This window comes from Rhinatrema bivittatum, chromosome 8 (genome assembly GCF_901001135.1).
Source record: "Rhinatrema bivittatum chromosome 8, aRhiBiv1.1, whole genome shotgun sequence".
NCBI lineage: Eukaryota > Metazoa > Chordata > Amphibia > Gymnophiona > Rhinatrematidae > Rhinatrema > Rhinatrema bivittatum.
In genome coordinates, this window is record NC_042622.1 from 154,464,575 (window position 1) to 154,492,331 (window position 27,757).

At 46.2% G+C, this 27,757-nt stretch overlaps 1 protein-coding gene across 1 annotated transcript in view; it reads right to left on the minus strand.

Moving 5' to 3' along the window:
• Positions 1–27,757, minus strand: part of DPP3 (dipeptidyl peptidase 3) — a 118,231-nt gene that overhangs the window by 89,064 nt on the left and 1,410 nt on the right. The window contains exons 2-3 of the mRNA XM_029613091.1: positions 15,507–15,823; positions 15,184–15,273 (exon numbers count right to left, since the gene is read on the minus strand). Coding sequence (XP_029468951.1) covers positions 15,184–15,273; positions 15,507–15,776 — 360 coding nt within the window. The 5' untranslated portion in view covers positions 15,777–15,823. The remainder of the gene's footprint in view (positions 1–15,183; positions 15,274–15,506; positions 15,824–27,757) is intronic.

Consider the following 27,757-nt stretch of genomic DNA (forward strand, 5'->3'; position numbering starts at 1 on the left):
ATTCAAGGTTATTGTAAGAGGGAAATGGTAGCTTGGAGAGTTGATTTGAAATGTCTGTGACTTTTGATTTGAAATGATTAGCAATTTTATTACATAGAGCCGTGTCAAAAAAGGTAGAACATTCTTTTTGGGTGGTTGTTAGAGTTTTTACTATATTGAATAGTATGTTAGGGTTTCCATTAGCTTTGGCAATTTGATTTGCATAGTAAGATTTTTTTGCTAAATTAATGTTTTTATTATATTGACGTAGTAAGGAATAATATGCATTTTTTGTTTCAGGGGTTTTATTCTTCCTCCATTTGCGTTCTAGTTTTCTAAGTGAAGTTTTTAATGAATGCAAAGCTTTTGTATACCAGGGAGCATTTGTTTTGTTTTTTTTTGTTTGCTTGTATTTTTATTGTTTTTAAAGGAGCAATTGAGTTTAATGAAGAAGAAATAGCAGAATTCCATTTATCAATGGTTTCCTGAATGTTAGGAGCAAGTGTAGTTGGTAAATTGGGTACTACTGTATCGAGGAAGGTGTCTATGGTAGTGAACTTTCGTTTGACTATGGATTGTGAATCCTTCTTGTTTAATGTTTTTGTATGAGTGATATTAAGGGAAAAATTGATTAAATAATGGTCTGACCATGGTATTGCAGTAATCTTGGTTTTTTCCGGGATATTGGAGAAAAAACTGGAATTGATAAAAACCAGGTCTAAGGTTTGACCTTTTGTATGTGTAGAGGATTGGATAAGTTGTTCCCAGCCCAGGCCTGACATGGCGTCCAGAAAAGCATTTACTATGAGAGAAGGGCGTGTAATATGTAAATTAAAATCGCCTACTATAATGGTTTTGCTTAAATCGACTGGAAGAGAGGCTATAAGCTCAATGAAACTTGATAAATCAGATTGTAAACATCCTGGTGGAGAGTAAATAATACAGATGTTTAAGAAAAAAGTTGTTATGAGTAGTACTTCATGGCGACCTGAGACAGTGAGCTAAAGATTTGAAAATTGAAAATAAAGAATTAAAAAAAAAAAGAAGAAATCTTTCAACCCAACCCCCAACCAAACCCCCAGCATAAAACTCTTCCTAAAACTCCTGGTATGATTCAAACTCCCCCTTTCCACCCCCCCAAGCTGAGCACCTACTAGCTACCCTTCCACTGTATGTATGGTTTCCAAATCTTCTTAAAGTTGTGTAGCATGTCACTTTGTATGGCCGTAAGTTTTCTCATATAATATACCCCTCTCAAACCTAGTGGAAACTTCTACTATAGTTGGCATTGTATGCTTACGCCACCCATAAGCAATTTCACACCTGGTTGCATTAAAGATTTGCATCATCAGACGCTGTTGAGTATCATTCCCGACCTCAACTGGAATGTTCAACAGGCACACTTTGGGGTCTTTAGGAATATAGATCCCAATCACATCTTGCACCAACCATAAAACCCCATCCCACATTTTACTCACCTCCGCACACTCCCACTATATATGGAAGAATGAACCCCCTAAGCCACATCCCTTCCAGCACTTGTCATTTATAGTAAGGAACATCTTGCTCAGTCTAACTGGTGTCAGATACCACCTATATAGCAACTTATATCCATTTTCTTTTATTAGAGCTGAACTGAACTCTTACTTGTAGCCAGAAAACATTGATCCCAGTCCCAATCCCCCAAGGTTTCTCCCAAATCTGACTCCCAAGCTCATTGAAAATATAGTTTCAGGATAGGTTTCCCATTCAAAATCGCATAAATCCGAGAGATAGGCCGTTTAATCCTGCCCGCTTGGTCACAAAAACCTACAAAAAGTGTTTTATCCTTCTTAAGTTCAGAACCTCTCTTTTCTGCACAAAAATATTGGGCTAGCTGATTGTAGGAAAAGCAGTCATTCTGTGACAGCTGTTAGATCTGTTGCATTTTCTCAAAAGACATTAAACCCTGACCATCCCATAATTGCTCTAATCTAGTTATAACTCCTTTGGATTGCCATACCCCAAATGCATGACTCTGTACTTGTTGGCACTGAATCCAAACTGCCAAATTTTTTACCATGCCTCCAGTTTTTCTAAGTCACTTTTCATTCACTCCACTCATTCAGGTATGTGCACTCAGTTGCAGATCTTAGTGTGATCTGCAAAAAGACATATTCTACCTTCGAATCTCTCTTCAATATCGCTCACAAAGATATTGAACAGAACTGGTCCTAGAACTGATCCCTGAGCAAAGTCACTTATAACGCTTCTTTCTTCAGAATAGGTTCCATTTACCACTATTCACTGATGTCTGTCAGTCAGTTTGTAATTCATTCCACCACCTTGGGATCCACTCCCAGGCTTCTCATTTTATTTATGAGCCTCCTATGCAGGACCATATCAAAAACCTTGCAGAAATCCAAGTAAAAACACTAGGAGCTCTGCTTGCACTCAAAATATATCCAGCATCCACGACAAGTGCAAGAATAATTTCAGTTCCTGGTCAGGTTTTCTACTGTAACAATTATGCTTTTATTCCAGCAACTCCTCAATTTTAGTACAGTATTTTACAAGCAGACCCCCAACACGGACCCGTGTTTCGCCAGTCCAGCTGCTTCAGGGGGGATAGTTTTAACAACTGCAATCTGTAATACACAAAAACAAATATACAACCAGGAACCATAGGGTAAAATACAGACAAACTGCAGCTAGTGCACATGCTATCCAAAGGTGAATATAGATTTTATCAACATACCTGTGTCAAAAACAGCAAACTTTTTCAAAGGAGTGCACCCGGGCTGTCTAAACCTACGGACTTTAAACACTGTGTTTAGGCACGAAAACATCCGCACCGAGGCTGGCCACACACCCTACCCAATCAGCATCAACCTAACCTGATGACGCCAGTCACCTAATAAGGAGACTACACCGGGGGAACCCCTCCTCGCGTCTAAAAGATTTCAAATGCGCTACAACCCATAACTGACTCCTATCTATCTAACTATTTTCAGATCCACAGGAGAGGTAGGGAACCTCATCAGGTAACCAGTGAGGACTACTCCACTGTAACTGTGATATGGCGTGGAGTTTCGAACCACTGACTGGCTAAACGCCCGATCATTGACAGCATCATTCTGTCAATGATGACGTCAAAGACCCAATACGGAGACACCACTGGGGGAACCCCAACTCGCCTCCAACACGCTATAATGCATAACAAATTCCTGTCTATTGCTGGTAAAAGACCCGCAAGGGGGGCTGAAAACCGACATCAGTAAACCACCAGGGACTAGATCACTGTATCGATTACAAAAAATGACTCTACTCGAGCTCAGTATTGAGCCCATGCGGGGAAACAGCGTTTAAACGAAAAATCCATTTTTGCTCCCGCCTCAAGAGGAGCGAGGGAAAATCCCCTCCTCTTGTTGGGGGGTCAATAACATCCATCACAAAGAAATAAAGGTAGGCCACAGAATGAGACATTTCCAACCAGTGTGAAACTAGTGGTGCACTCTCTCTCCCAGTATTAATACTGGATCTGTGTTCAATGATTCTGGTTTTAATGTTGCGCAATGTTTTACCCATGTATAGCTTATTGCAGGGGCAAATGATAACATATATGACCCCAGATGAGTCACAGTCAGAGGTTCCATGTAATGTGTATATGCGTTTGGTACTGGGATGTGTAAATCGTGTGATTGTAGCGTGTTTGAAATCTTTTAGACGCGAGGAGGGGTTCCCCCGGTGTAGTCTCCTTATTAGGTGACTGGCGTCATCAGGTTAGGTAGATGCTGATTGGGTAGGGTGTGTGGCCAGCCTCGGTGCGGATGTTTTCGCGCCTAAACACAGCGTTTAAAGTCCGTAGGTTTAGACAGCTCGGGTGCACTCCTTTGAAAAAGTTTGCTGTTTTTGACACAGGTATGTTGATAAAATCTATATTCACCTTTGGATAGCATGTGCACTAGCTGCAATTTGTCTGTATTTTACCCTATGGTTCCTGGTTGTATATTTGTTTTTGTGTATTACAGATTGCCGTTGTTAAAACTATTCCCCCCCCCCCCACCCGAAGCAGCCAGACTGGCGAAACACAGGTCCGTGTTGGGGGTCTGCTTGTAAAATACTGTACTAAAATTGAGGAGTTGCCAGAATAAAAGCATAATGGTTACAGTAGAAAACCTGACCAGGAACTGAAATTATTCTTGCACTTGTCGTGGATGCTGAAATCCAAGTAAGCCACATCAAGCATGCTTCCTTGGTCCAATTCTCTAGCCACCCAATCAAAAAAAATCAGTCAGATTTGTTTGACAGGACCTTCCTCTGGTAAACCCATATTGCCTCGGATCTTGTAACCTATTGAACTGCAGATAGTCTTACAGGCACTAATCTTAACTAACCCTCAACTTCTGCAACTCCTTATACACAGGGCTTCCAATATACCCTCAGATCCTGGCAGTTAGTGCAGAGCTCCAGTGCATGGCTCCTCACTGGTTAAAGCATACATGACCATATTACACCTGTTCTGCAGTCACTCCACCTATCCAATTTTGAATGTAGTATAAATAAGAAAATTATTATTTACCTGCTAATTTTCGTTCCTGTAGTACCATGGATCAGTCCAGACAGTGGGTTATGTCCCCAATCCAGCAGATGGAGTCAGCACAAGCTTTGAGGGGGCGTATCCATATATACTACTACCCCCTCTGCAGGAGTTCAGTATTGAGTATATCAAAGCCCGAGTAGAAACCCCCGAAGGATCAAGTTTGTGGAAACAGATAATGAAAACAATTGTAACCGCAACAAGTAACTGCAAACATCCTACCAACTTGTAGGGAGCTGTGAAAAACAGCGAAAAGAAACAACTGTGAAGACACAGAACACTGCGAGCAAGAAGCAGCGCAGAGCTGAGCAGGATCAAGAACCCAAACGCGGTGGGCGTCTGGACTGATCCATGGTACTACAGGAACGAAAATTAGCAGGTAAATAATAATTTTCTTTTCCCTGTACGTACCTGGATCAGTCCAGACAGTGGGATGTACCCAAGCTTCCCTAAATCGGGTGGGGTCCTGCGAGGCCTGCTCGGAGAACCTGCTCGCCAAAGTGTCCAGAGACCGAAGAGGCGAGGTGCAGACGATAGTGCCTCGAGAACGTGTGTAACGATTTCCAGGTGGCTGCCCTACAAATTTCCTGCGAGGATACCGAGCGAACCTCCGCCCAGGAAGCCGCCTGAGAACGTGTAGAATGCGCTACGATTCCGGGTGGGGGAGTCCGACCCGCCCCAATGTAAGAAGCAGCAATGCCGGCCTTCAGCCATCTGGCAATGGTAGTCTTCGAGGCCTGAGACCCCTTCTTAGGACCGGCCCAGAGTACAAAGAGATGGTCAGAGGTTCGGAACTCATTTGTAGCCTCCAGATAGAGGCGCAGAGTGCGCTTGACATTCAAGAGACGGAGAGACTTCGGCTCTGAGGAAGAGAAGGACAGCAACTCCACCGTCTGGTTCACATGGAATGCAGAAACCACCTTCGGAAGGAAGGAGGGAACGGTGCGAAGCGAAACTCCAGAGTCGGAGAAACGGAGATAGGGCTCTCTACACAACAGAGCCTGCATCTCCGAGATGCGTCGAGCGGAACAGATGGTCACAAGAAATACAGTCTTGAGAGTGAGATCCTTTATCGTTGCGCTGCGCAGCGGCTCGAACGGTGGTCCCGACAGGGAGCAAAGCACAAGGTTAAGACTCCAGGAGGGACAAGGGTCCCGTAACGGAGGACGCATATGCTTGACACCCTTGAGAAAACGAGCAATGTCAGGATGCTGTAGAAGAGAGCCCCCATCGCTCAACAGCGAACCAAGGGCGGCCACCTGAACCCGTAGTGAATTATAGGTGAGCCCTTTTTCCACCCCCGCCTGTAGAAACTGAAGGATCTGAGGTACAGAAGCCTTAGCGGGTCTCATGGCCTGGCTGGTACACCACAGCTCGAACACCTTCCAGACTCGAACATAGGCCGATGTCTTTCGTGCCCGCAATAGCGTGGATACTACCGCCTCCAGGTAGCCCCGACGCCGGAGGCGGCGCCTCTCAAAAGCCAGGCTGCAAGACAGAAGAATTCTGCCTGCTCGAAAAATACCGGGCCCTGATGTAGGAGCTGGGGGAGGTGCCCCAGCCTGATTGGCCTGTCGATCACCAGCTGTAGCAGGTCCGCAAACCAGGGTCGCCTGGGCCATTCTGGGGTGACGAAAACCACGGTCCCCTGATGGCTTTCTATTCTGCGGAGCATCCTGCCCACCAGGGGCCATGGTGGAAAAGAAAGATATGGCGGCCACGGGAGGACCAGGGCATCCACTCCCTCCGCGCTCTCTCCGGCGACTGAAGAAGCGTGGAGCCTTGGCGTTGAGAGCGGACGCCATCAGATCCAAGTGGGGGGCCCCCCACCGATGGACGAGAAGTTGCATTGCTTTGTCGGAGAGAGACCACTCTCCTGGTCCAGCAGTTGACGACTGAGGAAGTCCGCCTGGACGTTGTCCACACCGGCGACGTGCGAGGCCGCTAGCCGGACGAGATGACGCTCCGCCCATTGCATCAGCAGCGCCGCCTCGAGCGCGACCTGCGGGCTGCGCGTGCCTCCTTGTCGGTTGATGTAGACCACGGTGGTAGCGTTGTCCGATAGGATTCTGACTTCTCGGTTCCGAAGAAGCGGGAGGAAATGTCGCAGAGCTAGCCGGACCGCTCTGGTTTCCAGACGGTTGATTGACCACTTCGCCTCCACCGTGGACCACGTCCCCTGCGTGGCGCTTCGATCGCAGACTGCACCCCAGCCTGCTAGACTGGCATAGGTGGTCACCACCACCCAATTTGGCAGATCGAGGGACATGCCACGGGCCAGGTTCGGCGGATCCAACCACCAGCCCAGACTGTCCCTAGCATTCTGTGGGAGCGGGAGAATCATCTGATAGTCCTGCAATACTGGTTTCCAACGGGAGAAGAGCGCCCACTGTAAGGTCCTGAGGTGCGCGAAAGCCCAAGGTACAAGGTCGATGGTGGACCCCATCACTCCCAGGAGTTGCAGGTAGTCCCAGGAGGTGGGCTCTGGTAACGCAGAGAACCGTCGTGTGATCCCGCAAGGATTGAGCTTTGTCCTGGCGCAGAAAAACTTTGCCCAGTAGGGTGTCGAAAGTTGCCCCCAAAAAAAACCCAAGCGTTGCGAGGGCATGAGGGAGCTCTTGGAGAAGTTCACTACCCATCCCAGGGAATGTAGAAACCGTACTACTCGAGTCACCGCTGAGCGTCCATGATTGAATGACTTCGCCCGGAGGAGCCAATCGTCCAGATAAGGATGAACCAGGATGCCCTCCTTCCGGAGAGCTGCCGCCACAACTACCATGATCTTGGTGAAGGTGTGCAGCGCCGGCGCCAATCCAAACGCGAGAGCCGTGAACTGAAAATGCTGGTCCAGAATTTTGAAACGAAGGAAACTGTGGTGGTCCGGGCGGATGGGAATGTGCAGGTAGGCCTCCGTTAAGTCCAGGGAGGCGAGGAACTCCCCCCGATGCACCGCCGCAATCACTGACCGGAGCGTTTCCATGCGGAACCGAACGACTCGAAGGGATTTGTTGACTTCCTTGAGGACTAGGATAGGCCGGAAGGAACCGTCCTTCTTTGGTATGACGAAATAGATGGAATAGTGGCCCGAGCCCACCTCTCCGAAGGGCACGGGCGCAGTAGCGCCTATCTCCCGGAGTCTGTCCAGAGTCAGCTGCACCGCTCCTCTCTTGAGGTCCGAGCCACAGGGGGAAAAGATGAACCTTCCCTGCGGGGGGCGGACAAATTCCAATGCGTAGCCGTGTTTTATGGTATCCAGGACCCACTGGTCCGAGGTGATCCGTGCCCACTCCGCTTAGAAATACGTTAGTCGGTCCCCAATCCTGGGGACAGGGGAGTGGGCGAGACTGGCATCATTGTGAAGACTTGGTATAGGGGTTCCCGGTTCCGGGAGTAGTGCGTGCGGGCCGATGCCCGCGGAAGGCGCGCAACCAGGGCTGAGACCTGGGGGCGGATGGCCGGGAGCCCGTCTGTCTGTAGCCCCTGTAGCGCCGTTGCGCTCTGGCTCTGGTCCGAGAAGAAGAAAACGCTCTGGATGGTCGAAACCTATCCTCCGGCAGCCGATGAACAGCGTTCTCCCCCAGGGACTTGATGATCTGGTCCAAATCCTCCCCGAAGAGGAACTTGCCCCTGAAGGGAAGAGAGCCCAGACTGGACTTAGAGGACGTATCAGACGCCCAATTGCGTAGCCACAGTAGTCGTCGTGCTGCCACTACCGAAACCATGGATCTTGTGAGGACCCGAAAAAGGTCGTACGAGGCGTCCGCCCCATACGCCACTGCGGCTTCTAGCCGATCTGCCTGGGCAGCCTCATCGGACGGCAGGTTCTGAGACGTGAGGAGTTGTTGCACCCAAAGGAGACTAGCCCGCTGGGCAAGCGAACTGCACATCACCGCCCGCATACCCAGAGCGGAGACCTCGAAAACCCGCTTAAGGAAAACTTCCAACTTACGATCCTGTGTGTCCCGCAACGCCGCACCTCCCGTCACTGGGATAGTCGTCCTCTTCGTGACCGCCGACACTGCGGAGTCCACCTTTGGGACCTTGATGAGGTCCAGAAAATCTTCGGGGAGCGGGTACAGCTTTTCCATAGCCCGGCTGCTCTTCAGGGAGGCCTCCGGGGTGTCCCATTCCCTGGTGAGAAGTTGTAAAAACGAGTCATGAATGGGAAAAGCCCGAGCCCTCGGCCGGAGTGCCGCCAGGACAGGATCTCCCTTCCTTGAAGAAGTGATGACAGCGGGAGCTACTGGGGCAGGCGGGTCTGGTGGAGGATCCAAATCTAATTCTTGGATGATCTGCGGGATGAGGTCGTCCAGCTCTTCCCTCTGGAAGAGGCGTAGGGTACGCGGATCATCCCCCTCCTGTGTGCCGTCCCCTTGTCCCCCGTCCGGGAGGTCAAGTCCATGTCCCGCTGGGTCTGGCACCGCCCCCACTGCCGCGGGCGTGGATCGGACCCGGGTAGGAAGGCGGGAGGCCCCCACTCCCGGAGGGTCGGGGGGGGCCGGCGTCGTGGGCGACATCCGAGGGATCTTAGGAGGGGGGGGGGGGTGTCCCACAGGTGCTTCCAGCCCCTGCAGATAAGCGGTATGCATGAGCAGGATAAACTCCGGAGAGAACCCCGGCCTGCTCGGGTGCGCTTCGGGGGCGGCGTGGTTCCTGCTCCCTGGCTCTGGGTGCTTGGTTCCTGCACCAAAATCGGGGGAACACCCCCGCTGGTAGAGTCCTCCAGGGATCCGTTCTCCCTCGTGGCCTCCAGGGATCCGTTCCCCCTCGTGGCCTGCGCCTCAGGGCGCTCAGAATGTAAAATGGCCGCCGTTCCCGCCAAAAATGGCGGAGTGGCCGGCCCGCACCGCCCGGGCAAAAAAGAGAAATCAGTCAGGGACTGTGAGGTACCTTCCCCCCCGGGAAGGCATCGTGCACAGATGCCCTCCCGGGAAATCCGGGACCCCGGGTCTCCGCAGGCCGCACAGCGGGACGGCCGCGGCATCGGGATCGCTGCAGGAGAAAAGAAAAAGCCACGGGGGGGCCACGCGCACAAAGGCGCCGCTGCGGGGGGGCCCGGTCGGCCCGCACTGCCCGCTGTCTGAAAATAGAGGAGGGTGCCGCGGGGGGGCCTTCCTGGCCACACGACCCGCCCCAGACATCTTTCCCTAAATGGCTCAGCAGCCCATGAGGAGCTGTAAAATGGCCGCGGGTGAGGGAGTAAAGAGCGAAGAGGCCGGCTCCACCGGCTTTCGCGGGCACCGGGGGCTGAGCTGTAAAGGAAAAAACTACAAAGGAAAAACAAACTTACCCCTGGCTGCAACGAGAAATAAACAGCAAGGCCGCAGAGAAGAGACAAGGAAGATAAGCCACTCCCCAAAAGTTGAAAGAACTCTGCCTTTTTTTTTTTTTTAAACTTAATACAAACTTGATACAAACTTGATCCACAGAAAAAGACAACAACAAGCCATAATCAAGCAAGAAAGTGAAGGAAAAGGAGGGGAAGCCTGATTCCCCTACTCGCATCTGCTGGAGTCAGAAGATACTGAACTCCTGCAGAGGGGGTAGTAGTATATATGGATACGCCCCCTCAAAGCTTGTGCTGACTCCATCTGCTGGATTGGGGACATAACCCACTGTCTGGACTGATCCAGGTACGTACAGGGAACGGCTGCTTTGGGGGGGGGGGATAGTTTTAACAACGGCAATCTGTAATACACAAAAACAAATATACAACCAGGAACCATAGGGTAAAATACAGACAAACTGCAGCTAGTGCACATGCTATCCAAAGGTGAATATAGATTTTATCAACATACCTGTGTCAAAAACAGCAAACTTTTTCAAAGGAGTGCACCCGAGCTGTCTAAAACCTACGGACTTTAAACGCTGTGTTTAGGCGCGAAAACATCTGCACCGAGGCTGGCCACACACCCTACCCAATCAGCATCTACCTAACCTGATGACGCCAGTCACCTAATAAGGAGACTACACCGGGGGAACCCCTCCTTAATTATACTAGTATAGAAAGACTAGGTGATGTACCAATACTATATTGTTGATTGACTCAATTTCAAAAATTAAACCAATATAGTAATGGTGTTTTTTGAAATTGAGTCAATCAATAACAATATAGTATTGGTACATCACCTAGTCTTTCTATACTAGTATAATTAAGAACTTAGTACTTGTTGTTGAAACACTGCATGACCAATTAAGATGTTTCGATAATTGATACAAATTTAGAGTATTGAAACCTTCAATGTATAATTATTTTCTAGAGAGTGAGCCTTTTTAATAATAAATTTAAATTGGATAGGTTGATAGATCTGTGATTGTACCAACACGGCTTATAAGGATGTATTTCTGTTAATGAACAGAGTCATTGAGCCGGTGCTGAGATCTATCCCTACCTAGAAAAAATTGTTTATCAAAAAATTGTTTATATAAATAATTAAAAATATTTTAAAGTGGAATAGCAATAAAATTTTTTTTATTATAAATAGCAACAATTACAATTCAGATTCATCAAGGTGCAAAATAAGATTTCCAACTAGTTGATTTTTATAGCTGGATATGGCCATAACCTATTCATGAGACTCAGTGATCCAAGCTTCTGTAATAGCAACAATATCCAAGTCCACGTCCATCATTAGGGCCTGTAGATCTGCAATTTTATTGCCCAGGCTCTCCTCTTCCCCAGGGTATACATAATTAAGCCCTTTCATTTAATATAGCTTTTGGTACAGACCCTATACCATTTTTGTGACTTTTTTCTGGCCAGTCTGTAATCTTTTAGAGGTATGGCCTCCAGAACCGGACACAATATTCCAGGTGAGGTCTCAGAATTACTAGTACAGAAGCATTATCACTTCCCTTCTTCTACTAGTTATGCCTCTCCCTTTGCACCCTAGCATCTCTATGAAACCAATCACCACCTTATCTCACTGTTTTACTACTTTGAAATCATCAAGCATGATCACCCTGAGGTTTCTTCTGATTGTGCTTATCAGATTCTCACCCCCCACTTTATACCACTCCCTCAGATTTCTGCACGCCAAATGCATAATTCTGCATTTTTTGCACTGAATTTTAACTGCCAAGCGTTTGTGCTTTCTTAGATCACTTCTTATTCTGTCTACTCACTCTCAGGTATCCATTCTGTTGCAGATCTTAGTGTCATTTACAAAAAGGCAAAACTTTTCTAACTCCACTCAATATCACTCACAAAGATATTGAACAGAACCAGCTCTCTGAGATACTCCACTCATCATCCTTCTTTTCTTGATATGAACTCCATTTACTACTGCCTTCTGCTATCTATCACTCAACCAGTTTCTAAATTCAGTTTACCACCACCTTAGGTGCCATCCTTAGACTGTTCAATTATCTATAAGCCTCTGATGCTGGATACTAACAAAGGTTTTGCTGAAATCCAAGTATATCACATCTAATGCCTGCCCCCGATCTAATTCTCTGGTCACTCAATCAAAGAATTTGGCTGGATTTGTCTGACACAATCTCTCTTTGGTAAAACCATGCTGCCTCAGAATATGCATGCTGTTGGATTCAAGTTTGTTTTCTTTTAGAAGAGTCTCCATTAAGTGATCCTTCACTAACATGAGTCAAACTAGTCTACAATTGCCCATCTCTTTACTAGTAATACTCTCACAGAGGGTAATTTTCAACGGTCTGCATAGGGCTAAAGTCTGCAGGTACTTTTACCCATATACTTTATCCTCAATTGTCAAATCAAATTTATGCACATAAATCTGCTTTGAAAATGTATAGGTGTGCGCGGAACCTGGCACAGCATACACACACAAAGTTACAGCTGCTCAAGAGGCTGTCCTGAAAGGGGATTGGTCCCTTCACCGGGGTGGGGAGGGAGCTCTGGCCAGGCTGTTGTGGGCGCACAGCCACATCTCCCAGGCACCCGATGCAGAGCGCTAGGGATGCACAAATTACCCATTGCGCGTCCCTTTTAACACTGCAGCTCATTTGTCTATTGAATCGAGTGCCCAGGAGAGGTGGATGTGCGCATGTTCCCAAAACGTGCGCCCAGTTTGGATACACATTTTTTATGCGATGATATTGCATTGGCCTGATCCTTTGGAAAATCGAGTATGCATGTAAATCCTTTCCTCTACTCAGCTCCTCTCCTGGAACAGCTACTTACTGTGCGCATAAAGTTACCTCAGAGTTTGTGTTCCACGCACATCTTTTATGAGCATAGGCCCCACACTGATTTTCAAATGGCGATTTACACACAGAAACCAGAGATTTGTGCACATAAATCCTTCTGAAAATCAGGCCCATAAAGAGGGTCAACATCGCTCTTCCAGTACCATGGAAGCACTCCCTTCCTCAAAGATTGGACAGATCCATTAGCAGACCTGCCAGAACTTCTCTGTGCTCCCATCCAAGCCTGAAGCAAAACTAAAAGTGCTTGTAAACGGAGTGGCATCTACACAACTACCATGAGTATCCGTTCCTTCTCTTTGCAATCCTTCACCTTCCTTCTTCAGGGAACACTAAACAAAAGTTTGTTTTAGTGCCTCTACCTTTTCCTTATCATCCTCTACTGTTGCAACCATCCCTTTCCGACGGCTTCACTCTGCCTACCTCTTTGTTTGCTCCTCCTCATGCTGCGGATGGACGCCTGGCTACCGCGGCACTGCCTGCTGTCCTCTCCGGCGTCCCCAGACCGGCTTGGGTGCTGCCTCCCACCATGCTCCGCTTGTACCATAGGGCACGCGCACCGTGCAGCCCTTCTTATTTCCTACTTGGCACGAACCTCAGGGGCATCCCGCGGGATGACGTCATGATGCCCGGATATTTAAAGCCTACAATGTTTGCTAGCCTTTGAGTTAGCAAGGGGGTAATCCTACGGGAATCCTACGGATGGGATTCGCTCTCCGTACCCAGCTGCTCTGCCTCTCCAATCTCTATTGGACTCTCTAACGCTAATGGGGTACCCACTCCTCAGGGGCCTCACTTACTTTTCAGGTCGCTATCAGGAAACCGGTACTCGCTCCTCGAGGGCCCATGTTCCCTGACTCGCTGCCTACTCCTACCTTCTCTTCTGCCTGGAAGGATTCGCTAATCTTTGGGCATCCAAATGGCAGATGAAATTTAATGTGGATAAGTGCAAGGTGATGCATATAGGGAAAAATAACCCATGCTATAATTACACAATGTTGGGTTCCATATTAGGTGCTACAACCCAAGAAAGAGATCTAGGTGTCATAGTGGATAACACATTGAAATCGTCGGTGCAGTGTGCTGCGGCAGTCAAAAAAGCAAACAGAATGTTGGGAATTATTAGAAAAGGAATGATGAATAAAACGGAAAATGTCATAATGCCTCTGTATCGCTCCATGGTGAGACCGCACCTTGAATACTGTGTACAATTCTGGTCGCCGCATCTCAAAAAAGATATAATTGCGATGGAGAAGGTACAGAGAAGGGCTACCAAAATGATAAGGGGAATGGAACAACTCCCCTATGAGGAAAGACTAAAGAGGTTAGGACTTTTCAGCTTGGAGAAGAGACGACTGAGGGGGGATATGATAGAGGTGTTTAAAATCATGAGAGGTCTAGAATGGGTAGATGTGAATCGGTTATTTACTCTTTCGGATAGTAGAAAGACTAGGGGGCACTCCATGAAGTTAGCATGGGGCACATTTAAAACTAATCGGAGAAAGTTCTTTTTTACTCAACGAACAATTAAACTCTGGAATTTGTTGCCAGAGAATGTGGTTCGTGCAGTTAATATAGCTGTGTTTAAAAAAGGATTGGATAAGTTCTTGGAGGAGAAGTCCATTACCTGCTATTAATTAAGTTGATTTAGAAAACAGCCACTGCTATTACTAGCAACGGTAACATGGAATAGACTTAGTTTTTGGGTACTTGCCAGGTTCTTATGGCCTGGATTGGCCACTGTTGGAAACAGGATGCTGGGCTTGATGGACCCTTGGTCTGACCCAGTATGGCATGTTCTTATGTTCTTATGTTCAACATCAGTGAGTACTACTATCTTCATCTCAGAGCTATTCCCTGGAACCAGGCACTCGCTCCTCGAGGGCCTGCCTCTGTTCCAGCCCCAGTGCCATCTCCGTGGAACCGCTGAGTGAGTACATCATCTACAAGCCTTCCAGCTCTCAGGGTTCAGATTCTCACTCCTCGAGGGTCTGCTGCCAGGCTATTCCAGCTGCTCACTACTGCCACCTCTGCTGGCTTCCTTACACAGTCTATTAAAAGATCAGACTCTGTGTTTGTATGTCCTGAGCTAAGCCTGACCTGTGGCCCCTCACGGGCGTGGTCAGCTGCCACAGTGTCCAAGGGTCCACCCAAACCTCACAGTTTACATCTACACACTTCTCCTTTACTCCTCTCAGACTTAGACACAATCTGGCCATCTCTGCATTTCCTCCTCTCACTGACATACCTTAAAAATTGTTACCTTGCTTAACCACATTGGCTTTCTTTCCTTCTTGCGCCTTTTCCATTGACTACTTCCCTGCTTCTCTCAGCTTTTCCAGATATCCCCTCTGCCTCACCATATCACATGGTGCAGAGAATAAAGATCATCCCCAGAGTTCCTATCCTTTCCATCTCATACCATCATGGTGCAGATAACTTACCTTGGGCAGATTTGGGATGAATTTGGTATCCCCAAAAGATTTATAGTTGCCCATGTTGGCAAAGATTCCAGCAGTGTAGACTAGGAGAGCCTGAGGAAAGAAGAAAGGGTCACAAATGTTAGGGAGTTTTTTCCTTGTCTAGTTTTAATCTTCTCACATGTGCCTAGTACAAGAGCACCAGAAGAATGTATATCATGCTTTTACTTAGACTCTCAGATATACTCGTCCTTCAAACATGTGTAAATGCTGGTGACATGTATGCAGACGTACATGCGAGCAGACACGCTCACAAACAGGCAGGCACACTCAAAACCTCAGAATACCTGATACTCATCCTCTGTCAGACCCAGGGAGATGGCCACCTTCTTCAGTTCCTCGGGCCCCTGTGCCCGGAAGAGCTTGGTCAGGAGCACATAAATGGCAGGAGATTCAGGGGAGGTCTGAAGCAGCACAATCAGCCCCCCGTACCAGGAGGCCCGTGAGAGGTAGTGAGCGTACAGCTGCTCAGACTTGGAGAGTAGCTGGAAGGCTTCCCGGCAGTCCAATGGAGCGATTCCAATGTCGTTGGGCAGAATATATTGAGAATTGGCCATGGCGAGGAATAGGAGAGGGAAGCAGCCCAAGCCGTAGACGATCACAACTAAAATATAACAGACATGCAAATATCAGATTATTTATAGCCCACCGCAATGTGGGATCAAATCAGGCACAGGCTGACAACATCCCTGTCTCAAAGGACTTCCTTATTTTATCTCCTTGTGCCTCAGGTTCCTTCTCAGTATTTTTTAGTGAAAAATATTCAAGATAAACAATACAGAAAGAATACACAAGTAAGGCAATTTTGTAACTAACTAATTACAAGTAACACTGGTCTAGAGCCAAAATGTTTCCAAAATAAATGTAGTCAAAATCTAGGTCACCAAGAACAAAAATGATGCTTAAAATTGTTGATTGGCTTTAGTTTTTAAGATATGCTACTGTGTTAGTATAACATGGGCCCATGCTGGCTGCCTGGAGCCCGTAGCTAGCCTGGTGTGGTTGCTGTTTCTCCCCCCCTTCCCCTACTACTGCATGTAGATAAGTCTTTCCTTGCACTGCCGGGCATCTTCTCCTCCCTGGTGATGATGGGAGGCGGGGGGGGGGGGGGGGCATACAACTTGATCAGGACCCAAGAAGGCAAAGAATGGAAGACTGCCCTTAACACCCGTAATGAATACTATGAATACCTAGTGATACTCTTCGGGTTGTACAATGCCCCCATAGTCTTCCAATTTATAGTCAACAAGATCTTTCGAGACCTTCTTTACTCCCATGTAGTAGTTTACTTGGATGATATCCTAGTCTTCTCTAAGTCTTTGCCAGAGTATCAACATAATGTACAACAGGTCCTTCAGAGACTCTGTGAGCACCTCCTCTATGCCAATTAGAGAAGTGTACCTTTGAACAGGAAAAACTTCACTTCTTGGTAAATATTATCTCCTCCCAAGGCCTACATATGAACCCAGACAAATTAAAGGCCATACTGAAGTGACCCTGGTCCATGGGCCTCAAGGTGCTGCAGCACTTCCTGGGGTTCACAATTTATTCATGATTACTACTTCTTGGTGCCTCCACTCACAGCCCTAACCAAGAAGGGTGTAGACACTAAAAACTGGAACAAGGATACCATCCAAGCTTTTGAGCGTCTCAAGGAGGCGTTCACCCTTGATTCACGTCTACACCACCCAGATCTGTCCAAGCCTTCTTTTTAGGTAGATGCATCTACCCTTGAAACTATCCTCCTGCAGCATAACCATAATGGTACTCTTGTAACTACTCCTATTTCTCAAAAAAATTCTCTCTGGCAGAGAAGAACTAAACCTTTGGTAATTGTGAGCTGCTAGTGTTCAAGCTAGCCTTAGAGGAATGGTAACACTTGTTGGAGGGAGCTAAGAACCCAGTAACCATCTATTCAGATCACAAATAACCTATTATATCTATTATATCTAGCACAAGCACAGAGGCTTAACCTCGGCAAGCCCACTGCCTGTTGTTTTTTTAATCGGTTTGACTTCAACCATCCCGTAGAGAAGAACCGGCGGTGCTTTTCAATATATTTATAAATGATCTGGAAAGGAATACGACGAGTGAGGTTATCAAATTTGCGGATGATACAAAATTATTCAGAGTAGTTAAATCACAAGCGGATTGTGATACATTGCAGGATGACCTTGCAAGACTGGAAGATTGGGCATCCAAATGGCAGATGAAATTTAATGTGGACAAGTGCAAGGTGTTGCACATAAAGAAAAATAACCCTTTCTGTAGTTACACAATGTTAGGTTCCATATTAGGAGCTACCACCCAGGAAAAAGATCTAGGCATCATAGTGGATAATACTTTGAAATTGTCAGCTTAGTATGCTCCAGCAATCAAAAAAGCAAACAGAATGTTAGGAATTATTAGGAAGGGAATGGTGAATAAAATGGAAAATGTCATAATGCCTCTGTATCACTCCATGGTGAGACCACATCTTGAATACTGTGTACAATTCTGGTCGCCGCATCTCAAAAAAGATATAGTTGCAATGGAGAAGGTACAGAGAAGGGCGACCAAATGATAAAGGGGATGGAACAGCTGCCCTATGAGGAAAGGCTGAAGAGGTTAGGGCTGTTCAGCTTAAATAAGTGACGGCTGAGGAGGGATATGATAGAGGTCTTTAAAATAATGAGAGGTCTTGAATGAATAGATGTGAATCGGTTATTTACACTTTCGGATAATAGAAGGACTAGGGGGCACTCCATGAAGTTAGCAAATAGCACATTTAAGACTAATCATAGAAAATTCTTTTTCACTCAACACACAATTAAGCTCTGGAATTTGTTGCCAGGGGATGTGGTTAGTGCAGTTAGTGTAGCTGGGTTCAAAAAAGGTTTGGATAAGTTCTTGGAGTAGTCCATTAACTGCTATTAATCAAGTTGACTTAGGGAATGGCCTCTGCTATTACTGTCATCAGTAGCATGGGATCTTCTTAGTGTTTGGGTACTTGTCAGGTTCTTGTGGCCTGGTTTGCCCTCTGTTGGAAACAGGATGCTGGGCTTGATGGACCCTTGGTCTGACCAGGTATGGCAATTTCTTATGTTATGTCCTATCACGCTCCTTTGATACTGAGAGCTCTCTGGAGTCTCCACAGCATATCATCCCCCCTGTGAAGAATGTAATTGCTGCTGCATTCACAGTCTCTCCTGGGAAGACCATGATTCTCTAGCATCTACAACAAAACGCTCTTCAGCTTGGCAAGTCGCCCAGGTATTACCTCAACCGTGGAATTAATCTTCCAACACTACAGGTGAAGACTGACAAAGTGTTACGTAGAGTCCTGCTCCAAATATACCATGATTAAAAGTGTACGAGCTCAATCTTGAGGGTCTATTGCCCAGTCTAACACCACCTTCCTGTTAAGTTGCCAATAAACCTTTTCACCATATTGGGAGACTCGAACATACACATCCAGCCATTGTGCTACTCCTGCAATTTTGCAGAATACTGTGATGCAAATTTAATTTGTTTTTATGCCAGGGAATTGCAAATGGACAAGAATTCTCATTGCTTAACTGAAACCTTGTTGGAATAATCTTGAAATAAAAGCACTCATTGATTTTGATAAGAAAGCTCTCTTTTCTTGTTATAGGCTTGTAGTATCATCATTTTGTGAGTATAGTTAAGCAATTTCACAATCATTATTTGTGGATTTTTTTGGCCCACCATTTTGCTTCTCAGCTGATGTGCCTGCTCAATAGGGATTTTCTCTTGGAACTCACCAAGGCCTAGTAAGTCACTATAAGTCAAGTAAGTTCACAAGGTTTTGATCTGTAATCAACTCCAGTAAACCTACAAGATGCAAATTGTTTCATCGTGACCTGTTTTCTAGGTTGTCCAACTTCTCTACCTACTCAGTGCTTTGTTTTTCCAACACGGGCAAATCTTTCTTTTAATGTTTTAATGTCCTCTTCTGAGCCACTTACGCAGCCCTTAATCACTTCCATCAAGTACCAGAATCAGAAATCATAGTTTTTACATCTGCAATGTGCTTTGAGATATGTTCAAAGTTAGTACCACAATGGTTAACTCTGCAACGACAATCTGTCAGCAAGCTCAGCGCTGCGTTTCCTTTGCGGCAGACATCTTAGTATCTGTGAGTTATTATTTCTCATTTTTTGCCGTTTTCATAGACGTAACCTCAGGAGACCTTTGAATATATCTTTCAATTTGCCTCTCACAGTCAGCCCCTTACAGCTTGGTGCAGTCAAAAGTAGAGAAAACAAAATTTGGGGGGGGATGGTATGCAGAGCTCTGAGGCACGTTTTTCCAAGTTCACCACATCATGTGACTCCTCAGCTAAGTAGCTTTTTCGCTGGCTGAAAGTATATGTGTATTTCGACAATGAGCTGAAGAGAAAAGAGATATGTAAAGTGCAGGGGGTGTTGAGGAGGTATGGTTGAAAACTATTGCATATAGGTAATGTTAAAATTGTTTACAGGTAGGCTTCTGCATATGCTTTGTACCATTTTTTCAGATGGCATTAACGGTTGGCACAGCCATACAAGCCCATCTTCAAAGATCAGTACATAGGTGCCTTGTGTTTTGACAGTCAGTGAAACAATGGGAGAATGTGCAGTCAAGCAACTAGAGTTTGAAAGGAGAAATTATTCCTTACCTGATAATTTCATTTTCCTTAGTACAGACAGGTGAATCCAAAACCAGTGGGTTATGCACCTCTACCAGCAGACAGCAAAGCTGACATCACAGTATTTTGTTTATTTATTTATTATTTATTTATTATATACCGACATTCAATCTGAGATATCACATCGGTTTACCATTCAGGTACTGTAGGTATTTCCCTATCCCAGAGGGCTTACAATCTAAGTTTGTACCTGAGGCAATGGAGGGTAAAGTGACTTGCCCAAGGTCACAAGGAGCGAAAGCAGGACTCGAACCCTGGTCTCCTGATTTATAGTCCACTGCTCTAACCACTAGGCTATTCCTCCTCCTGGAAGAGTATTGTTGTTGGAGAGAGAGGTAATTTGCCTTAGCAATCCCTGAGTGGGAACTGAACCTTGACTTCCCTGGTTCAAGGCCCATTGCTCTGACCACTGGGCTACGACTCCACACACACCCCTACAATGATATCAGCCTGCCAGTATTTTCTGCAAAAGCCAACTTTGGACAAACTAACAAAACATGACTATTAACAGATAACCATCCCAGCTCTTAGCCAACAGGAAAACACTGAGTTCAGACAAAGAGTATAATAATACTAATCTAGGGACTGGATTGACATTTACCAGTACTCCTTGGAACACAATGCCATGCAGGAGCACCATAGCACAACCATTCAGCAGCCAAGGGTGGGAAGTTGGATTCACCTGTCTGTACTAAGGAAAAGGAAATTATCAGGTAAATAGTAATTTCTCTCAATGTAGAGACAGGTGAATTCAAACCAGTGGAATGTACCAAAGCTACTCTCAAACATGACGGGACACTACCCATGGTCCAGTCAAAACTGCACGTGTAAAGGCTGTATCTTCCTGGGCCTGCACATCCAGGCGATAATGCCTGGAAAAGGTGCGTAAGGAGGACCAAGTCGCAGCTCGGCACATGTCGACAGGAGACAACAATCTAACATTCGCCCATGACACTGCCTGAGCCCTAGTGGAATGAGCCCTAACCTGACTAGGCAACGGCTGCTCAGCATCCACATATGTGGCCGTGACTACCTCCTTAATCCAGTGGGCTATTGTAGCCCGCGACACCAGCTCATCCTGTTTACTCCCACCATGGAGAATAAACAGCTGGTCCATTTTTCTGAGAGGTTCAGAAACCTCTAAATACATCAAGATATGCCTTTTGACATCCAAGGGCCGTAGCAGGCGATATTCCTCTGCATCTCTTGCCCTATCCAGAGACAGCAGGGAAATAGAGTGATTCAAGTGAAAATCCGAGACCACTTTTGGCAAAAAAGAAGGAACAGTAAAACAGCTGTATTGCCCCTGGAGTCACTAGTAGAAACGGCTCCTGGCAAGACAACGCCTGTAGTTCGGATAATCGACACGCAGAACAAATTGCCACAAGAAACACCTTTTTTAAGGTCAGTAACCTCAAGGAAATGTTACATATCGGTCGAAAAGTAGGGCCCACAAAATCCAAAACTAGATTAAGACTCCACAAGGGCACCAGTAACCACAAGGGAGGACGAAGATGATTCACTTCTTTCAAAAAACGGGCCACTTCTGGATGAGCCGACAAGGCCCTCCATGCACCTGACCTCAGAAACAGGCAAGAGCCGCCACCTGTACCTCTAAGGAATTAAGGGCCAACCCTTTACTCAATCCATCCTGCAAAAATTCCAAAATGAGCGGAATCTTAACTGAATGAGGAAGAACCCTTCAATCTTCAAACCAAGCCTCAAACACTCACCAGACCCGCACATAGGCTATGGAAGTGGAGAATTTTCTCGCTCTTAGCAAGGTAGCGATCACTGCAGTAGAATATCCACACTTCAGCAACCGAGTCCTCTCAAGACAAAATAGATTTGGATCTTCGTGAAGAACAGGTCCCTACCATAGCAAATTCCTGTGTGCTGGAAACCAGAGGAGAGAATCCACCAGAAGATTTCGCAGATCTGCATACCACGGTCTCTTGGACCAATTGGTGCCACCAGACGCACCATTTCCCTGTGACTCTTGACCCACTGAACCATTCTGCCCAAAATGGGCCATAGGGGAAAAGCATGCAGCAGTTTGCCCTCTGGCCACTTCCGCATGAGGGCACTGATGCCCAAGGACTTTGGATCTCTCCTGTGACTGAAGAATTGAGGAACCCTGGCATTGCAAGAAGTCGACAGCAGGTCCAGAAACGGAAGGCCCCAGTGATCCACTATTAGCTGAAATGCCTCGTTTGACAATTCCCATTCTCCTGGATCCAGACTCTGTTTTCTGAGAAAGTCTGTTCTTACATTGTCATTTCCTGCAATGTGCAAGGCTAAGATCTCCTGAAGATGCCCTTCTGCCCATTCCATAAGTTGGGTTATTTCCTGCGATACTTGCTGGCTCTTGGTTCCTCCTTGCCGATTGATGTAAGACACTGTTGCTGTATTGTCTGACATTATCCGGACCGCTTGACCCTGCAATCTGTCGCCAAATCGCAAGCATGCCAACCGGACTGCACAAGCTTCCAGCAGATTGATGTTCCAGAGAGACTCTTCTGCACTCCAGCGCTCTTGCACTATCAGCTCCTGACAGTGAGCTCCCCAATCCTGGAGGCTCACATCTGTTGTATTAGCGACTCTAGTGATTTTAGGGAAACCCCCTGTTCTTAGCTTATCCACTTTTAACCACCTCTGTAGTTGAGAGAAGACCTCCATAGGCAGGTGGAACCGAATCTAATAGTCTTGAGATTGTGGACTCCGAGGCAGCAGAATGCACTGAAGAGGATGCATATGCGCCCTCACCCACAGCACCACCTCCAGGGTCACTGCCATCAATCCGAGCACCTGAAGATAGGACCACACTGTCGGGCGTACTGTGTTCTTCAATAGATGCACCTGCAACATCAACTTCTGAATATGGCCCTCTGGCAGGAACACCTTGCCCTGTTTCATGTTGAACTGAACACCAAGATACTCTAGCGACTGTGAATGTTGAAGATTGCTTTTGGCCAGGTTCATGACCCAACCTACCACCACCATAACCTTGGAAAAATTGCTGGGGGCGGTGGCCAAATCAAAAGGTAGTGCTCAAATCTGATAATGACATCCCAAAACCATGAAACGCAGAAATCATTGATGCTGTAGTCAGATGGGAATATGCAGATACACCTAGGCAGATCCAGAGATGTTAGGAACTCCCCCGACTGTACTGCCATTATCACTGATCACAAGGTTTCCATGTGAAAACAAGTCATACACAAATGACAGTTGATTCCTTTGAGATCTAGGATGGGACAAAAAGAGACCTCCTTCTTGGGCACCACAAAATAAATGGAAAATCAGCCTGTATTTACTTGAGACGTAGGCACTGGAACCACAGCCCACAGGCTGAGGAGTCTTGACAACATAACCACCACTGCCTGTCTTTTCTGTGACGTGTTGCAGGAAGACACCATGAACATGTCCCAAGGAACACTACGAAACTCCAGCACATAGCCATCACTTATCACATCCAGCACCTACTGGTGTGTCATGATCTCGACCCACCTCCGATTAAAAAAAGAGAGAGGTGACCTCTTATCTCCTGATCCCGGAGGTGCGTCGGCACACTTTCATTGGGCAGCTCAGGGTGCTCCACTACCTGAGCCTGCGCCCTGTCTGGGCTGCCTGAGACGAAAGGACTGAGATCTACCCAAAGGTCGAATCCTCTGAAAAGCCACTTCTCTGTAGGGTCCAAAATATCTGAACCCCCCTAATACGACCTCTTGTGCTGAAGGATTGCGGCGCCTGTTTCTTATCCTCTGGTAATTGAGGAACTGAGGCTATGCGACTGGCGAGATCAATAAGCAAGTCCAGGGCCTCAGGGAGCTTGCGTGCTGTCAACTTGTCTTTAATGCGTGGGTTAAGACCCTCAAGAAATATGGCTCGCAAGAGTAACAGATAAGTAAGAGAAAAAAAAATGTGAAAGCTTGCTGGGCAAACTGGATGAGCCATTTGGTCTTCTTCTGCCATCATTTCTATGTTTCTATGTATGTTTAACAACTACATTCAGACTTTTTTTTTTTAGATTTAGCTTGCACTTCTTCATTGGTAACTCAAGGCAAGTTACATTCAAGTACAGAAAGTATTTCTCTGTCTGCAGATGGCTTACATTATAAGGGCCTAATTTATTACGGCTTTTCTGCCATTCTGCCTCTATGGGAAAAATGCTTAATAAAGGAGGCTCGAAGTTTGTACCCGAAGTGATGCAGAGTGAAGGGACTTGCTCAAAGTTAAAGGATTTGAACCCTGACTTCCCTGTTTCTCAGCTTGCTGCTCTGACCTGCTGTGTTACTTATTCACTTACCACCTCTTATTTCTAGGAATGAGCAATAGAGACTGAATTGCCCCATTAACATATGCTGGCCATTTCCAAGTGACCTAGATTGGCCACTGTTGGAGACAGGAAGCTGATCCTGAATTTGGTACTAGGTAAAATGTTGGAAGCTATTGCTAAGAACAAATATTACTGGGCACATGGATAAACATGGCTTAATGGGGAAAAGCCAGCATGGATTTAGCAAATGGAGGTCCTGCTTATTAGAATAGGCTGAAGATGTGATTAAACACGTGGATAAAGGTGAGTCAATCAATAAAGTCCCACATGAAAGACAATTCAAGAAATTGAAAAAAAATCATGGGATAGGAGAAGTCCTATTGTGGACTGGCAACTGGTTAAAGCAGAGCTTTCCAAACTTTTCATGTTGGTGACACACTTTTTAGACAAACATAATTTCGGGACACAGTAATTAGTCTACAAGCAAACCGGAGGTTAAAGGTTAAATGAACGAAATGTATTTCGACAATTTATGTATGTTTCCTTAAATATATACATAATAAAATGTTTGACGACACAACATATCTTGTGAAAACCTTTCGTTTATATTAAAAATATATAATATTCCAAGATTAATGTTATTGTTATAATTTATGAGTAACAATAATAAAACAAAGTTATTGTGTTATTCAATTTACCTCTTTAATGAGATATATGAGCTTGATGGGATGAACACAGCTTTTGAATATTTGGTGTTAATAAAAAAGTCCAAAGGGTCTTCTGCATAATTTTAAAAAGCTGGCCAGTTTCACACTATATAATTATTTGATAGCCTCATTCAACTAATTCTATATGGCTATGAGAGTGAAATCTGGAATTTATAGGAAGGGACAGAATGTCAATATAAATCCTGCACCTCCAGTTCTGTAACTCTGTGCATCCACTGAAATTCCCCCCAAACAATGGAGCTTGGATGTTTCCCTTACAGCTCATCATACTAAAAGATATTTTCAAATGCTGGTGTCACCTCACAGTAACAGCAGCACAAACACCTTCCACTGCCAGGCACATTGTGAACTAAAATAAAACCTCGCAAAAAAGACACTCAAAATCTATACTGCAATCCCATTGTAACATAACAGTAATAACACCAAGGACTCAAACAACAATAACCCTACCTGTGAAAAAGCATGGGTAAATATTACACTGGGTCCTAGAATACCAATACACCACCTATTGAGGAAACAAAACAAACCTGATTGCTATAGATCCCTATGCTAGCAGAATCTCTCATCATGGTCACACACACAGAGCAGAGGCAGACCCTCACCAAATACAGAATACAAAATAAAGGAGCACAAATTAGACAAAAACTGAAATGGAAACTCCAAGAAGCCAGACTCTGTGTATTAACAATGGAAAAACAGAACCACCATTCCTCATAAAACAAACAAAATCAAGAAACATAAAGCATCAGTTATAATAGTAAAACCATACTAATAAAAGAATATTTTAAAACTACTGATAAATAGAATTTCTATTAATTAAAATCATATACTTTTTTACAATTTCCCAGAGGTTATCCTCTCTCACACAGACTCACATGTCCATTCTCTCTCACACATACACTGTCACATACATACACATTCATGCTCTTATACCCACCATAACCTCTCGCTCTCACAGACACTGACACACTCTCAGGCTCTAAGACACTCTCTCCCCCTCCACACACACCCCACACACAAACTCTTACTCCCCTGGATTTTCTCATACACACTCTCTCTGGCTCCCTCACATACACACAAACACATACACCCAGACAAGCTCCCAGTCATTCTCACACACTAAAACTGACCCCCAGGCAGGCTCCCATTCATTTTCACACCACTCCCTCACCATCCCCCAGGCAGGCACCCATCCATTCACACACATACACCCCCAGGCAGGCACCCATTCATACACATGCACACACTAAAGGCAGACCCCCTCTCTTTCTTTTGCCAGCAACCTCGGAGCCTCTCTCATTCCTCTGCTGCCACTGATGCCGCATGGTTATTGGGGAGGCGCTGATTGCTGCTATTGGCACTGAAGCCCATTCTGCTGCCTCCTCTGTGCAGGCCCTGTGGGTTTCCAGTTCCTCCATGTTGATCTCGTACATTGTGAGATCCGCATAGAGAAAGTGCTACTCTTGACATTAACAAAGATTACATGTGCCAATCAGTAAAAAGTAATTTATTTCTTTTTTTTTTTACCTTTGCTGTCTGATCTTAGTTTTATAATTGGTTGTTCCCAGGCTTTTTTGTTCCACCACCCCTTTCTTATTTTTTTGCCAATTCATTTCATATTGTCTTTTTTTCTATTTCTTTTCTCTCCATCTATCTTCTTCCCTCAAACATACAGTCAGGTTCTCATTCTCACATGCTTTCTCTCTCTCTCACACACACACACACAGGCTCTCACTCTCACATGCTCTCTCTCTCATACAATCATTCATACACAGTCTCTCTCTTGCACATGCTGTCTGACTCTCACACACCCAGGCTCTCTCTCACTCCCACATGCTGTCTTGCTCATGCACAGGCTCTCACTGTCACATGCTGTCTCTCTCTCACACACACACAGGCTCTCACATGCTGTCTCTGCAAACATTGAGATCCTCACTCCCACACCCAATCTCTCAACTCACACAGGCACCCAATCTTTCAACTCATCTCATACACGCACACAATCTCTCAATTCAGCTCATACAGGCACCCAATCTCTCAACTCAACTCAGCTCAGCTCATACAGGCACCCAATCTCTCAACTCAGCTAATACACGCACTCTACGGGCCCTCAGCCTCCTCTTCACGGGTCGCTGCAGGATCGGCTCTGCAGCGGCCCTGATCTTCTCGGGCCGATCCGATCCGCGGTGGGGGCCCTGCTACCGGGCCTCTTCTCGCCCGCTGCAACAACGCGGCTCCTCTTCTGCACGCGGCTGCTTCATCTCCTTCCTGCCCGAGCGGCTCCGGCAACATTTTTCTTCCGGGGCCGCGTGGGCAGGAAGGAGGCGGAGCACCTGCACATTTAGACGTGCCCTTTTTCTTCGGGCCGTGGTGACGTGAACTCACCACAGCCTTACCGATCTTCCGGCTGCGATTCTTCGCTGCTCAGCCGCCAGTGGGATGAGCTCCACCGGCGGCCGCATTGGCTCCCACTTGCCGGTGTGTCACGTGCACCGGGCTTGCGCGACACACCGGCACACCTCAGGCGACACACCAAAGTGTCGCGACACACACTTTGGAAAGCTCTGGGTTAAAGGATAGAGGAGACAAAGAATATGGTCAGTTTCCCCAGAAGGGATAGGTAATACGGGCCAGGGATCTGTACTGGGACCAATGTTATATAACATTCATTCATTAATGATCTGGAAAATTGAGTTAAAGGATCAAATCTGCAGATGGCACAAAAATGTTCCAAGTAGTTAAAACACAAACAGACTGAGGGACTGCAGAAGGACCTTGCACATATGGCAAAATTATCTTACAGGTATGCAATATTGGGGTCTATATTAGGAGTAACCAACC